Here is a 17,290-nt window from a genome sequence, read left to right as displayed (position 1 = left end):
CTGTCTTAAGCCCATTAAAACATATTCTATATCCCGGTTGCTCGAGGTGGTGTAGTGGTTCATGATTTAGGTTTTGCGTGATTTCCCTAAATCGCTTCAGGCAAATGCCGGGATGGCTCCTCTGAAAGGCCACGGCCGACTTCCTTCCCCATCCTTCCCTAATCCGGTGAGACCGATGACCTCGCTGTTTGGTCTCTTCCACCAAATTCCCCCACCCCCCCCCTCCTGCCCTACAACCCAGTCCGGATGCCCTGTTTATTCCACATACGAAGACGCAAAGTTTGTTTCAGTTTCCGTTGCCGAATTCCGTCAAAACTATCCAAAAACCGAGGCCTGTTATTGGATATTTTAGCTGGATTGGATATTTAAGCTTGGACCGCTCTTTGTTTCCACTTTGCATTTGGTTTTGCAGGTCAGTACAACTTGTTCCTGTTTTCATGCTTTATCTGTGTTCAATTTTTGACGGTCTATCCACTGGGTCATCTTACCACTAAATCTGAGGGAGGATGCGTTGAGGAGTTTCCCTTGTCAGTATGCTCCGAAATTTTGTGAGTGACGTTCTAGTTCACGCTGTTTAGTAGTTTCTAAAGCTGCAGAATCTGGGTCGGAAATAATCTGCAATTCATTGAGTCGCAGGAATTGGCTGCTGGAAATTCTGCAATGTTTCAATCACTGTACCAATGGCTACCTCACATATCCCCCCCGCTGGTTTTGTTGACGCCCTGTGGGGCGGCGGGTGGAAAATAGTCGTTGTAGTATTGCGGTTCTGATGGAGACTTTGTCATTGATTATTGAAGTTCATTACTCTGAGGGTTCAGGTTGATGTCTGGGATTAATAGAAAATGCGGTTTACAATAACGATTTTCACTATATTCTGAAAACGATAAAGCGTAAAATTGCAGACAAATGATTACCCATATCAGCTATTGTACTACCAGTGTTGTTCAGAGCCTATAGCGTGGATCCTATTATCCATAGATAACGAAACTGTTCAATAATCGTTATTGATGTAAATGTTCAAAGTGAATGCACGCCAAAATTTAATGTTAATACTAATCAAACGGTACGCTAGTAATGGTAGAAAGTCTGTCCTGCGGCGACACGTGAAAATACGACATACCCACAGTGAGAATACATCACTGGAGTCGTTCCGTAATTAACATTTTACCCCAATGCGAACCCATTGTTAAGTGCATATCGACTTACGTAATATAGCATCCAAGGCTCTTCCTTGCAACTGCACAAACGCAAAACGGCTTCCGACACGGAGTGCGCGCTGATTCAAATCTAAAAGAGAACTGGGGCCTTTTTGTAGCTCGCACGCTCTTATTTATATAGCCGCGCTGCGGATCGCCGAAGACGCAGCCGACAACATTTGCCCTACTGACTAGAAGCTGGGCTAGCAAAACACTAGTTCAAGTTACTAAATAATTAATTGCTTCATTCGCTGAAGGGCAATGAAGCTCTCGATTCAGTTGTGCAAGCAGCACACAGGTAAGTATATATAATAATAAGCCCGCCCTGTTGGCCGTGCGGTCTAACGCATGGCTTTCCGGGCGGGACGGAACGCCTGGTCCCCGGCACGAGTCCGCCCGGCGGATTCGTGTCGAGGTCCGGTGAACCGGCCAGTCTGTGGATGATTTTTAGGCGGTTTTCCGTCTGCCTCGGCGAATGCGGGCTGGTTCCCCTTATTCCGCCTCAGTTACACTATGTCGGCGATTGCTGCGCAAAACAAGTTCTCCACGTACGCGTACACCACCATTACTCTACCAGGCAAACATAGGGGTTACACTCGTCTGGTGAGAGACGTTCCCTCGGGGGTCCACCGGGGGCTGAACCGCAAAATAGCCCTAGGTTCGGTGTGGAGCGGAGGAGGGGTGAAGTGGACTGCGGTAGTCGTCGTGGGGTTGTGGACCACTGCGGCTGCGGCGGGGACGAAGCCTCTCCGTCGTTTCTAGGTCCCCGGTTAACACACAATACAATACAGTACAATACAATGTAATGTATAATAAAATTCTAATGTGGCAAGGTTAAATACATTTCGAGAGAGAATTATTTTAGTTGTACTGCACGCAATAGATGAGCTCTTAACTTGCCCTTTGGAGAGACGCTACAGCTATAGTTTTATAGATACCTTTTGGAAAAACTTCTCACATCTTTGTTATTATAGCGTTTCTCCGTTCTAACCTAAATGTAAACCTCCTAGCTTTATCTAATCACTTACTTAATCTATCGTGCTTCCGAAATTTTAGGACACAAAAACAGAAAATCATGAATTTCAACCAAAATATTACTTTGTGAGATCGAGCATGCTGTTTCCATTAAATTACAATGGAAAAGGAATCAGAATATAAATTTTGAAGTTTCTAGCCGAGCGGGTTGGGGGTTGGGTGGTTTGAGGAAGGAGACCAGACAGCGAGTCATCGGTCTCATCGGGTTAGGGAAGGACGGGGAAGGAAGTGGGCCGTGCCCTTTGAAAGGAACCGGCATTTGCCTGGAGCGATTTAGGGAAATCACGGAAAACCTAAATCAGGATGGCCGTACGCGGGATTGAACCGTCGTCCTCCCGAATGCGAGTCCAGTGTCTAACCACTGCGCCACCTCGCTCGGTCTAGCCGAGAGATCTAAGGCGCTGCAGTCTTGGACTATGCGGCTGATCCGAGCGGAGGTTCGAGTCCTCCCTCGGGCATGGGTGTGTGTGTTTGTCCTTAAGATAATTTAGGTTTAGGGCGTAAACATAGGGACTGATGACCTTAGCAGTTAAGTCGCATAAGATTTCACAGACATTTGAACATTTGATGTTTGAAGTTTCTAGCTCCTTCCTGTTGCGCCGATGATTTTTATGTAAGACGTCCAAATTTCGAAAAATGTTAAAGTTACTAAATTGAAACTTAACACATTAGAATTTAGCATCATTCCTGACATGCTATCAACTATTTAAAAAAATGTTCAAATGTGTGTGATATCTTATGGGACTTAACTGCTAAGGTCATCAGTCCCTAAACTCACACACTGCTTAACCTAAATTATCCTAAGGACAAAGACACACACCCATACCCGAGAGAGGACTCGAACCTCCACCGGTACCAGCCGCACAGTCCATGACTGCAGCGCCTGAGACCGCTCGGCTAATCCCGCGCGGCCGGTATTCGTCTTCATGGACGACAATTTGCGCCCCACTCATGCACATCTTGTGAATTATTTCCAACAGGATAACGTCATCGGCCGACTAGAGTGGCCAGAATGTTCTCCAGACATGCCTGGGATTGATTGAAAAGGGCTCTTCATGGACGACGTGACCCACCAACTATTCTGAGAGATCTACGCCGAATGGCCGATGAGCGGTGAGACACTCTGGATCAGCAGTGCCTTGATGAACTTGTGCTTAGTATGCCACGACGAATACAGGCATGCATCAGTGCCAGAGGAAGTGCTACTGGGTATCATAGGCACCGATGTATACAGCAATCTGGACCATCACCTCTGAAGGTTCCACTGTATTGTCATACAACATGAAATACGTGGTTCTCATGAGCATTAAAATGGCCAGAAATGATGTCTATGTTGATCTCTATTGCAGTTTTCTGTATAGGTTTTGAAACTCTAGGAACCAAGGTGGTGCAAAACTTTTTTATTATATGTGTAGTTCCTAAGCTGCAGAATCTCAGCTCGTTGTCGGAAATAATCTGCAATTCAGTGACTGGCAGGAAATTACTGCTGGAAATTCTGAGTAATTCTGTAATGTTTCAGTTACTGCACCAAGGACTTTCTCACGCATCCCTTTCTCTGCCCCGCCCGCTTTTGCTGACACCCATGCGTGAGAGCTGTGAGGCACTACATGCACAGAACATACTGCTCCAGTGGCACCTCGTACTTTGCAGAGCGCCCCGGAGCGCTGAGCAACTGCTCGCTGCGCGCAGCGGCGGCGGCTGCGGCGACGCCGGCGGCCTCGGCGCTTTCGCCGGCCGCGGCTGCGGCGGCGGCGGCTGCCCTGCAGAACGCGTCGTCCGCCTCGGGGCCGGAGCTGTCGGCCGCGCCGGCGTCTGCGCAGCTGGTTGTGGAGTGCGTGGCGGGCCACGACGGCGGGCTGCCGCAGCGCTTCTTCCTGGAGGCGCACGAGGCGGCCGGCGGCGGCGTCCGGCTCAACACGAGCAGCGCGGCGCCGCGCTTCCGGCTGCAGCTGGCCGCGCTGGGCTGGCGCACGCTGCGCCTCGTGCTGTACGCCGCCAACGCGCGCGGCCGCGGCGACGCCACCGTGCTCGACGACATCGCGCTCGGCGACGCCGAGATGCGCACAGGTCGGTCGCCTGGCCGCCGCTGCAACTACTCGCTCCGCTAGTCGCGCCGCTGGTTGTCAGAAGCGGCAGATTTTGCTTTGTCGGCATCCAAATCAGAGAGCTGTACCATAATGGAGCATTATATAAGATCCTACACGTCTGGATGGCCCCTGCAGAGTTAGGCTGCTGATAAAATACAGATGTATCGACACATCCATACTGTTTTCAGAAACATTGATAACTGAGGGCGATATTCTTTTCACTATGTATCGATATGTATAACCAGGATAACGCAATTTAGTCGAGTTAACTCGGGTGATGCTGAGGGAATTAGATTCGGGAATGAGACACGTAAAGTAGTAAAGGAGTTTTGCTATTTGGGGTGCAAAATAACTGATGATGGTCGAAGTAGAGAGGATATAAAATGTAGACTGGCAATGGCAAGGAAAGCGTTTCTGAAGAAGAGAAATTTGTTAACGTCTAGTATAGATTTAAGTGTCAGGAAGTCGTTTCTGAGAGTAGTTGTATGGAGTGTAGCCATGTATGGAAGTTAAACATGGACAATAAATAGTTGGGACAAGAAGAGAAGCTTTCGAAATGTGGTGCTACAGAAGAATGCTGTAGATCACATAACTAATGAGGAGGTATTGAATAGAATTGAGGAGAAGACGAGTTTGTGGCACAACGTGATAAGAAGAAGGGATCGGTTGGTAGGACATGTTCTGAGGCATCAAAGGATCGCCAGTTTAGTATTGAAGGGCAGCGTGGAAGGTAAAAATCGCAGAGGGGGACCAAGAGATGAATACACTAAGCAGATGCAGAAGGATGTAGGCTGCAGTACGTACTGGGAGATGAAGCAGCTTGGACAGGATAGAGTAGCAGGGAGGGTTGCATCAAACCAGTCTCAGGACTGAAGACGACAACACCAACATGTATCGATATATCTATACGAAATGGCACACCGGGCCCAAATGTTTTTATTTCATGTTACACTTTTTTGTCGATTTTTAGTAAGTATTATAAATTTTCTTTTGAAATTGTAGAAGATCATAATTTTACTTCCACTGTGCGAAGAAGTCTTGCTACCTTTTGAACTTTCACTTCCAGTGATTCTCTTTGAGTGTGAGAAGCAAGTATATGTGGCATAAAGAAGCTGCCCGATTACACTGGGACTGGCGGTCTGAATACAACAAGAAGATTTCCGATGTGAAGAAATAGCACACCAGTTGCGACAAAAAACAATTTTTAACCGAACTAGTGTTTTTTCACATCGGCATTCTTCGGAAACATTTGCTGAAAATTACGAACAAAAATCTAAATGACAAGATTGGTATTTCCGGTAGTCAGGGACATGTGGACGTAATCGGTGCTCGGCGCTACCAACAGATACTGCAACATTTAACTTCACCATGCAATTCTGACACTAGTACTGGTAAGATCGCTGGCGTTGGCAGAAGTAAAATTAAATAAAATTAACAGGAAAACAGGGAAGGCCACGTTAAATGTTCCGAAAAAATCAGATATGTATCGAAACCTAACGACGGCACCATTGGACACCTTTTATTGCGTCACTTGAATGCAATTACCATTATTAGCAAAGTGGTTACTGCTAAGCATGAACTTAATTTGTTTCCCTTCCAACTCATGCTCTAAAGGGGATAGTCAGGAAGTTAGCTTGTTAATGTACAGAGCGTCCAATAACAAATCAACACTTAAATAACCAGCTCTAATAAAAAAAAAAACTCCCGAACAGGCCATAAGGCCCAAGGGTACTGACCGGCAGCCGTGTCATCCTCAGGCCATAGGTGTCACTGGATGCCGATATGGAGGGGCATGTGGTCAGCACACAGCTCTCCCGGCCGTATGTTAGTTTCCGAGACATTAGCCGCTACGTCTCAATCAAATAACTCCTCAGTTTGCCTCGTAAGGGGTGAGTGCACCCAGTTTGCCAACATCGCTCAGCAGACCGGATGGTCACCCATCCAAGTGCTAGCTCAGGCCGACAACGCTTAACTTCGGTGAGCTGACGGGAACTGGTGTTACCTCAGCTGCAAGGTCGTTGGCTCTACAGCTCTAAAACTTGCTATAAGTTCACTTAGTATAGCCGATATTTTTACAGTCCGGTACATCGATAGCATTCCAGTCGGTATGCCGACATATCGATATTCTTCTATCCTTTGCGAGGGAATAACGATATTATCTAAATATCGATATATCGGAATCCCGGTATTTTTAAAAAATATTTGCGGTCCTATTGCAGACCTAATCTTGTCACGAGGTTGTATATCCTTAGTTTTCCTGTATCGGCATATTGTTCCCTGTGTTCTTCTCTACTTTAAATTGTACTACCGACCTCTTCCTGGTTAAACATTTTAATCACCACTGAACAAAAAATGTTGGATCATCCTCCGGTTGTCGTTTGGAATAAATTATGAAATAAATATTTATCCCTGAGACATGCGGATCTAATGTCGCGAAAATAATTGAGTCGTAAATAAAGATTTATCATACAGCTGAAACGATAATATTCATCAAGATGTTACCAGAAGTAACCTTTTTCGGTCAGGTAATCAGTACCAAAAATGGAGTCGAAAATAGTTTTCTTGACACAATTATATTAAAATGAAGGGTTAGAAAATTGTGAAAAAGTGCTATATCTGCATCTACATTTAGAAATATGCTACGCTAATCATCTTATGGGGCGTGGCAGAGGATACATTGTACCACTACCAGCCACTTCCTTTCCTCTTTTTCTAGCAGATGGAGGAGGAAACAACTGTCTGCATGCCTCCTGCGAGCCAGTTCTCCTATCTTCGTGGTACTTACGCGAATCGTACGTTGACAACAGTGCAGTCGTTCTGCTGTCAGATTTAAATGTACGTTTTCCAAATTCTGCCAACAGTGTTTCGTGATAAGAACGTCGTCCTGTTTCCAGGGATTCGCGCTTTAGCTCACGAAGCATCTCCGTATTACTTGTGTGTTGCTGATTCGAGGCATGCTGCTTCGGAATTATAGGTCCACAACTGTATAATGTTGGGGAAATATGATATATTTCTTTTTTTTATTTTGTCCGTCTCAGTTGGATGAATACTCAGTTTTCGCTCCAGTAGTTACCGGTTTCGGGCTGACATGCCCACTCCCAAACCACACATCTTGTTATTACGTCATACAACATTTTGCCAAAAGCCAGGAATGGCTTCCGTATCTAAAGTTAAACTACGGGCAACGAGCACGCTCATTCAGAAGTCAGCCTATGTGTCTAGAGTTACATCTGAAAGATTCATGTCGTTCAGGTGTAACTGTAGACACATAGGCTATCTTATCAATAGAACTGCTTGTTGCAGACAGTCTGACTTTCGGTACAGAAGCTATTCGTGACTTTTGGCACCATACTATGCGAGTCGGTCAATAAAGAAGTGTATGGTTTGAGAAACAGCGTGTCAGCCAGAATCGCGTAACCACCAGAAATAAAACTGTATATCCATGGAACCGAGACGGTCAAAATAATAATAATAGTAATAATAATAAAGATATCAGATTTCGTCAACACTTGTGCGTTGTTCGAAATTACCGGTAGCAAATCTAGAAGCCTGCCTCTGAATTGATTCTATGTCTTCCTCTAATCCGACATGATGGGGATCCCAAATACTTGTATAGTGTTCGAGACTGTGTCGCACTACTTTTCTGTGCGTGAGCTCCTCGAGCTACGCTTTCCCAAAATCCTCCCAAAACCCAACATTCCTTCCCTGCTACCGTCCTTACGTATTCGCTCCATTTCATATCGCTTTGCACCGTTAGCCCTAGATATTTTACTGACGAAGCTGATTATTTTCACTCTGCAGTGGAGTGTGCACTAATATGAAACCACGTGGCAGTTTAAATCTGTCCTGCTCGACCTTTGCCTTTCTTGGACAAGTGATACTCTACAAAATCTCATTCTGGAAACCCCCTAGGCTGTGGCTAAACGATAACTCCACGATATCCTTTCTTTTAGGAGTGCTAGTCTCGGTGGTTTTGCAGGAGAGCTCCTGCGTAGTTTGAAAGATAGAAGATAAGGTGATATCGCGAATCGTGCATGGGTAGCTCAGTCACCGGCACGGTATCCCAGCTTGTTCGGTCAGAGGGTTAGCTGCCCTCTGTCATAAAAAAAAACTGAATTAATGTATCAACGATGAAAAAAAAAGTCGGTAGAGCCCTTGCCCACGAAAGACAAAGGTCACGAGTTCGAGTCTCGATGCGGCACAAAATTTTAATTTTTAAGGAACTTTCTAATGCTATATTCGAACATTGTCTGTTTAGTTTTCTCACTCTCCCGAATTAAATTACATTTTCCTATATTTAGAGCACGCTGCCATTCATCACACCAAATAGAAATTCTGCCCAAGTCATAATGTGTACTTCTATAGTCACTCAACGGTGTTACTTTCCAGTACACCACAGCACTGTCAGCAAAACACTGCGGAATATTTCTCACTCTGTCCGTCACATCTTTTATGTATATAGATAATAAGAAAGTTCCTATTAAACTTCCTTATTGAACCACTGACAATACCATAGTCTCTGACGAATACTCGTTCTAGAGAACGTCATATTGAGTTTTGTTACTTAAGAAGTCTTCCAGCCACTCACGTTATCTCATATGCTCGGACCTTCGTTATCAGTCTGCACTGGGGCACCGCGTCCAATAGTTTCCGGAAATCTAGGAATTTGGAAACTGCCCATCATCCACCGTTCGGAGGATATCACGAGAGAAAAGGGCGAGATGAGTCTCGCACAAGCGATGATTTCTGAAACCGTGCTGATTTCTGGACAGAGTCTTTTAGGTCTGAAGGAAAAGACTGAAACTTCTCATAATTAGAGATAAGAAAGAGCAAATCTGTAATTGCTTTGAAGAAAATTAAATAGCCAAGATCGTATTTGACATTGTTTATTCCTGATGACCTGTTTCAAAGTGAAGACTGTCATCTTCTTATCTGTAAAGTGATGCATTCGCGTAGAATACATGTACAATCGTTATTTATATCTGCCGTTACAGATGCGTAAATGGAAATTCTAGGTTTTCATACCTTCAAAAAAGTAGTTGTTATATTTCCTGTCCATTTCTGACTGTACTACACAGGCCATGCTGCCATTATAATGGATAGTATGTATGGCATTCCACACAGGTTTGTTAAAAAATAGTAACAGGTTTCTCGCGCATAAAAACAATATACTTAAAAATGATCTTGTTTCACTAGGAAAGATTAAATGGTTCAAATGGCTCTGATCACTATGGGACTTAACATCTGAGGTCATCAGTCCCCAAAACTTGGAACTACTTAAACCTAACTAACCTAAGGACAGCACACACAGCCATGGTTCAAATGGCTCTGAACACTATGGGACTTAACATCTATGGTCATCAGTCCCCTAGAACTTAGAACTACTTAAACCTAACTAACCAAAGGACATCACACAACACAGCCATGCCCGAGGCAGGATTCGAACCTGTGACCGTAGCGGTCGCGCGGTTTCAGATTGAAGCGGCTAGAACGGTTCGGCCACAACGGCCGGCTACTAGGAACGTCCCACGTTATAGCATTCCACTGCATATTTGCGCATTTCTTTAGGTTCACATAAAGAGTTAAATATGACACGGATTCACATTCTTTGAAGTATATAGTTCAACTGACTGACAATAAGCAATAGCTACGACTTGCAAGTAACTGCAGCCTGTAGATGGCTCTTACATAGGTGTCGGAAAACCATATCGTATATTAAAACCAAACGACACTTTCATGTCCAGTTCATTTAAAATTACAAATATCTTTGAGAGAAATTCTTTATTATTTGAAAATATACTGACTTTTATGTAATAAGTCTTTATACACTTCCACAAAGAATTTTTTCTTTACAATACACTTTACAAACAACGCGGGATTTTAATATTTGTTTTATCATGTTCATTACCTATATATGTATGTTTTTTAGTCCGTTTTTCCTCATTCTGCCCAGTACCCCCGCGAGACACCTAAAACAACACATAAACCTTGAAAGATGAGTGCGATATGAATTTTGGGGCGAGGGGAGAGGCGAACTTTGTTCTCAGTTTTTTAAAACACCGTTTTTGGAACGGCAAAATGGCATTCATGATGCAGTCGTAAACGAACAGGATGTATAGCAACCATTTTTTTTACAACTATGAAAACCTAGAATTTCCATTTCGTTGTAAGTAATGGCAAGTGTAAATAACCATTGCTCATGTACTTCATGTAAATGCATCACTTTAAAGACCAGATGATGACATTCTTCATTGTTGAAACCGATAATCAGGAGTAAATAGTACTGAAGGCGCACTTGGGTTTTAAATTTTCCTGAAGGAAAGAAGTTATACTCGAACTGAGAATATGTTCACGAATTCTGCAGGAAATCGGTGTTAAGAATATTGGTCTGTAATTTTGCGACTCCGTTGTTTTACTCTTCGTACATATTACAGCTTCAAAGCAAATACTGACGATCCTCAACAAAGGAAATGAAAAATATTACGCCATGAAAACCTTGAACGGTCGCTACCAAACTGATACTATATTATTTCAATGTCCATGCGATTTGCTGACTAAACTGTCACGCTTTTGGTAGGGTAAGGTGTTGTTATCGATCATTTCACCTTGTCCTGTGACAACCTCCTCATCTCAAGGTAGCAGCAGCACCAAACGCCATCAGTAATATTCCGGATATATTTCAATCTCTATCTTCCCCTACACTGTTTACCCTCTGCAGCTCCATCTGGTACCATGTAAGCTATTATTATTATTATTATTATTAAGATTTATTCTTTCATCCTAACCCAACTTCTTGACAATTAATCTCACCGATCAAGCATAGAAGCTCCTCATTTCTTATCTGGTCAGACCTCATTTTCTGCAACCTTCTGTAGCGCAACATCTCAAACTCATCGATTCTCGTCTTCTCAGCTTCGGTCACAGTCCATGTGCTTCTTAGGCTTCAGCAAATCCTTTGACACGGTCAGTTTGGAATTTTGCTTTCCATACTTAGCAGCATAAATTTCATGGGAATTGAAATGCAATGATTTCGCTCACACCCGACGTCCCACCAACAGTGCATCACAACCGGCACCATAAAGTTACAACTGCAGCAAGTAGTATGAGGCGTCCCCCGGCGTTAGGCATTAGTTCCTATACTCCTTTCACTATATTTCAACGATGGGTCATCTGTTTTGTGCAACTGCAAGTACCACAGGTACGTTGATGACCTACACTGTAGCTAAGAGCAAAACCAATAAACTTGAAGACAGCTGTCAATCATATCGAAACTGACCTCTGTGCACCATCCATATGGACACAGAATATAGGGCTAAAGCTGAATCCATCCAAAACGCAAGCGGTACTGGATGGTCATTCTAGGCCCATTTGCCCCAAATATCGGGAATCCCCTAGCATCTTTCATCCTAAATACCAACTTCCCTCCCTCAGGAAAGAGACTAGGAGTAATAATAGGTGAAAATTTAAATTGGGCTGGTGCCCTACAAAAGACTTAAGAAACTCTTCGCGACCTGAAAAAGAAACTTGTGCAAACATTTATACTTCCAATAAATTAGTGATTAAAGCGATTTTATGCAGCGAGATCTTTCTTAGGAAAGCCCACGCCGCCTGGAACTGGTAATGCGTGCCTGTGTTCGACATATCTGTGCTGTTAGACTCTTCGTTCTTATTTCACCAACATACGCACAGCTACCCTCTTTGGCAAGCGTAAGGATTTATATACCCTCTGTCTTCTCCACTGTCTTACCAACGTATGCCGGGCGGAGTTGCCGAGCTGTTCTAGGCACTACAGTCTGGAACCGAGCGACCGCTACGTTCGCAGGTTCGAATCCTGCCTCGGGCATGAATGTGTGTGATGTCCTTAGGTTAGTTAGGTTTAATTAGTTCTATGTTCTAGGGGACTGATGACCTTAGAAGTTAAGTCCCATAGTTCTCAGAGCCATTTGAACCATATTTTTTGTACTGTATGTGTTGAGCTATGGTCCATTCTAAGAGGTGGCTTGATGGCTGTAATCAGATCAGGTTAAATAAATAAAAAAAACTAAATACACTACTGGCAATTGAAATTGCTACACGACGAAGATACCATGCTACAGACGCGAAATTTAACCGACAGGAAGAAGATGCTGTGATATGCAAATCATTAGCTTCTCAGAGCATACACACAAGGTTGGCGCCGGTGGTGACACCTACAACGTGCTGACATGAGGAAAGTTTCCAACCGATTTCTCATACACAAGTAGCAGTTGACCGACGTTGTCTGGTGAAACGTTGTTGTGATGCCTCGTGTAAGGAGGAGAAATGCGTACCATCACGTTTCCGACTTTGATAAAGGTCGGATTGTAGCCTATCGCGATTGCGGTTTATCGTATCGCGACATTGCTGCTCGCGTTGGTCGAGATCCGATGACTGTTACCAGAATATGGAATCGGTGGGTTCAGGAGGTTAATAAGGAACGCCGTGCTGGATCCCAACGGCCTCGTATCACCAGCAGTCGAGATGAATGGCATCTTATCCGCATGGCTGTAACGGATTGGGCAGCTATTTCTCGATCCCTGATTCAACAGGTGGGCACGTTTGCAAGACAAAAACCATCTGCACGAACAGTTCGACGACGTTTGCAGCAGCATGGAGTATCGGCTCGGAGACCATAGCTGCGGTTACCCTTGACGCTGCATCGCAGACAGGAGCGCCTGCGATGGTGAACCAACGACGAACCTGTGTGCACGAATAACAAAACATCATTTTTTCGGATGAATCCAGGTTCTATTTACAGCATCATGATGGTCGCATCCATGTTTGGCGACATCGCGGTGAACGTACATTGGAAGCGTGTATTCGTCATCGCCATACTGGCGTATCACCCGGCGTCATGGTATGGGGTGCAATTGGCTACACGTCTCGGTCACCTCTTGTTCGCATTGACGGCACTTTGAACAGTGGACGTTACATTTCAGATGTGTTACGACCCGTGGCTCTACCCTTCATTCGATCCCTGCGAAACCCTACATTTCAGCAGGGTAATGCACGACCGCATGTTGCAGGTCCTGTACGGGCCTTTCTGGATACAGAAAATGTTCGACTGCTGCCCTGGTCAGCACATTCTCCACAATTGAAAACATGTGGTGAATGGTGACCGGGCAACTGGCTCGTCACAATACGCCAGTTAAAAAAAATAAAAATATGGCGTTTCAGTCTTTGATCGCTATTTATTTTCAAAGTTTTCAAAATTTAAAAATAAAGAATAGCGATCAAAGACTGAAACGCCATATTTTTATTTAATGAACGATCGTGGAATCCCAATTAAGACAATCATGTCTAGTTTTGATAAACAATACGCCAGTCACTACTCTTGATGAACTGTGGTATCGTGTTGAAGCTGCAGGGGCAGCTGTACCTGTACACGCCATCAAAGTTGTGTGTTGACTCTATACCCAGGCGTATCAAGGCCGTTATTACGGCCAGAGGTATTTGTTCTGGGTACTGATTTCTCAGGATCTATGCACCCAAATTGAGTGAAAATGTAATCACATGTCACTTCTAGTATAATATATTTGTCCAATGAATACCCGTTTATCATCTGGATATCTTCTTGGTGTATCAATTTTAATGGCCAGTAGTGTATGTGAAGAGCAGCACACGAAGTCCGGCTCGGTAGCTGCACCGTAAGCGTGCGGTTTGCTGATTGAAGGGCATTTGTTTTATTCGTGGCGAGGACTGAGATACTTTTCCCCGGTCGTTGACTTGGTGTTGTGTTGACCGTAGGTTCGTATCCTCGTAGTTGGTATTCCACTATTGAGATGGCGGCAAAGGATCGTCTCGAAAGCTAATAATAAAAAAAAACTCCGCAACAGTTAATATGGAACTGATGCTTTTTGATGTATGCTCCACATTTAACTCAAGTTAATTACTGAATTCTTTTGTATTTGACCTACTCAGTCTTCCGTGTTTATTAAACTTTGGAAGAAGAGTTTACTCATGTCTCATATTTCGCTCTACCATAGCTCCTAAGAACCTTTTTTGAATGTTCAATATCGTAACGCATTAAAAGAAGTACAGTGTACATCGTAGTATAGTAAACAAGCTGTTAGAGAACTGTGGCACTAACTGGTCATTCTAGAGTTATGTTCGTATGCCCGCCATTTCCATCGGGTGAAAAGTGGCGCCACTATACACCCTCGGATCAAATGGCAATACACTTCGCTAGTTACAAGTCAACCGTTCAGTTGCTCGACCCCGCAACTAGTTTCTCCGTGGCTCATGTATTTGTCACTGGCTGCTGCATTTTATGTGGTACAATATTCTGCAAATCACCTGAGCAATTAGCACTGCAGCCACACGCTCTCTGAAAATAACGATCTAAACTAATCTTTCATACAGCCACAGGATGCAGGTGTAAAACATACACTACTTCGGAGCGAATGGACAATTTTCTAACAATTCCAACTCTCTCGCTTCCTGTCAACAGCGTTGATCATACATAGTAATTTTATTGAAAGTGAAACGTCAGGAAAAGAGATTATACAATTTTAGGGCAGAGTAGAATCAACAAATCACAGGGATACGAGCAGAAACTTGTCACACCTCTTTTTTTTTTCATTTTCATCGATTACAAAGTGCTTGTGCAGCGGAAGGGGCGGGATTTGCACGCCACCTGTTTATGCCACATTAATTCTTATTCGGGCTTCTCTTATCGCTAGCCATAATCACTCACTGAGTAATTATTGCGGATAAAAATCTATGTATGTTCAGAATTTGAGAAAGTGGCCCACCACAGCTCGTAAATATTGGAAGGACGTTAAGATTACCGCCAAGAGCTGCTGATAAATTTTATTTACTTTACAATCTGTTTCGGTTCACAAACCATCATCATAGGCCTTTATACCAAATGAAAGAAGTTATAAAGAGCATTACGAGATTAAACTATTACAATCCTGTTAACCGTTGAAAATGGCCTCGATACCCACAATTAATTAAATGTCGCATGCTCACTGATATGCATTTATCAAGTTGTATTAGGCATTATAAATCACTGGTGTTAAATAATAAAATCTGTGAGATCATCACAGGGACAAAGGGTACTACACACAGAATGATGTAACCAGTTCTGATCAAAGAAAATCACAAAACAATTCGGTAAACTGGCTTTTTACTCAGGTACCCTTTTGTCGCACAGTGATATAAGTAACACCGTGAGTCATGTACAGTTCCACACAATGCCTGTATTCATGTTGTAAAGTCAGAATTAGCGCCAGGTACGAAGGCGTTCTACATAGTGGTAACTGCACAGCTGATTCACCTGTTGAACCAAAGATGATCTAGAGATCTGTATACGTCGTTAGAGAAAACTGACAGTTATAACAGATAGCAACATACTTGTGTTAAGAGCACAGTTGCGGTGACAGAAACATGATACATAAAACAAACGATCTACATACACACTCAGACGCCTGTGTGATACAATCTATAGCAATGTTTAACATGCCCACTGGTGCCGTGATACAGCGACTTTAGAGGAACAAACCCTACTTCAGCCGACAGTAGTTGGGGCTACAAGAAAGCAAATCTGAAGTATGATAACTCTCCTGCTCCACACAGAATGAAATGAAATAAATGTGGGTCCCAATAACTTAATCGAAATGGTAACATAATGGACAAATACCAAATAATAAGGCAGTATACTTGGATATGGACACGTTACGAGTATGCTGGTAGTGGTACAAGGCACATGTCCGCTAATATACTGTTAGCTCAAATACATTACATTGTCACTGATTAACGGAACAAGTACATAAAACGTGCGACCAACCTGAGCTGACAGAATATTTTCTATTATTTGTACAAGCTGATAAACCCATTGATTCAAGGCCAGATACATACACTGCATTCGTGCAAGAACTGACTGAATACATTACGATAAACCACATGTAAAACGCTTTTAATACAGACTATTGATTTGACCAACATCTCACGTAAGAAATTAAAACAACAGTTGCCGCTTATGTATGACCAATACAAGTCTTTACACAGTAGCAAAATCAGTACGCTGAATTAAAACCATGCTCCAGAGAGTGTGAACTAATATAGGATCACTAAATTTTCCATATTATATCACTTGTAAATAGAGCTCTTGGGTAGGCTGACTGTGCACCAGAATCAATCTTACCAACAGAAAATCAGGTGCAGGGCATGCCAACATAACCATGCTCAGCAAATTATAAAGTAAGGCACCATGGCAAAACAGATACTGCTGATACATTCACAGCTATTTTTAAAATGAATAAAAACAAAGACACAACATTCTTTAAACGATGCGGATGAAGTAGATGGAACATGTGAAGCAAAATTAATATTAAGAGCGTTAATATGGATGTCGCGATTGGAATCATGACATGCTCTGGAGCATATCTTTGAAGTTCGGCATAAGATTCCTGTATTTCAGGTTACTATTTTCATTAAAAATAAGTAAATGTATGTAAATTTCCAGTCTCCTAAGATATCCATGCAGCGGTACTGTCAATGTTCTACATCAGTTCTAAATTGTTCTTCATACTGGAAACAGAATAATTCTCTTTTTTCAGTCGTAGAGAGAATGTGGACTGATTTTTATCGTTTCTGACAATATGTTCTTTGTGTCGGAGACGTATTTCCCTTCCAGTTTGTCCTATATAGAGTTTACCACAATTGCTGAAATTAATTCAATTTACTCCTCACTGACTGAACTGGTTTATCGATGGTGTGTACTATAGCATTTCTTATGATGTTGTTATTATGGAAGGCTTCTACAATATTAGTATTACGAAAAATGTACTCAGTTTCATAGGACAATTACCCGATATATGGAAGAGTCACAAACTTGTTTTACTTTCTTCAAATTAGCCTATATTTTTAGTGTAATTTCGGTGTTCATGAAGCTTCATTTTTCTGTTAAAAAACGTCTGTGCTGTGTCAGAAATAAATATAGTAAATCTT

At 43.0% G+C, this 17,290-nt stretch overlaps 1 protein-coding gene across 1 annotated transcript in view; it reads left to right on the top strand.

The window, feature by feature from the left end:
• The window catches only part of LOC124613330 (hemicentin-2-like), a 793,017-nt gene that overhangs the window by 688,227 nt on the left and 87,500 nt on the right, over positions 1-17,290 (top strand). Inside the window, exons 11-12 of the mRNA XM_047142026.1 lie at positions 3,882-3,943; positions 4,052-4,298. Of these exons, the coding sequence (XP_046997982.1) occupies positions 3,882-3,943; positions 4,052-4,298 (309 nt within the window). The remainder of the gene's footprint in view (positions 1-3,881; positions 3,944-4,051; positions 4,299-17,290) is intronic.

This window comes from Schistocerca americana, chromosome 4 (genome assembly GCF_021461395.2).
Source record: "Schistocerca americana isolate TAMUIC-IGC-003095 chromosome 4, iqSchAmer2.1, whole genome shotgun sequence".
Classification (NCBI taxonomy): domain Eukaryota; kingdom Metazoa; phylum Arthropoda; class Insecta; order Orthoptera; family Acrididae; genus Schistocerca; species Schistocerca americana.
Note: the sequence above shows the minus strand (reverse complement) of the source record. Positions and strands in the feature narration are given on the sequence as shown.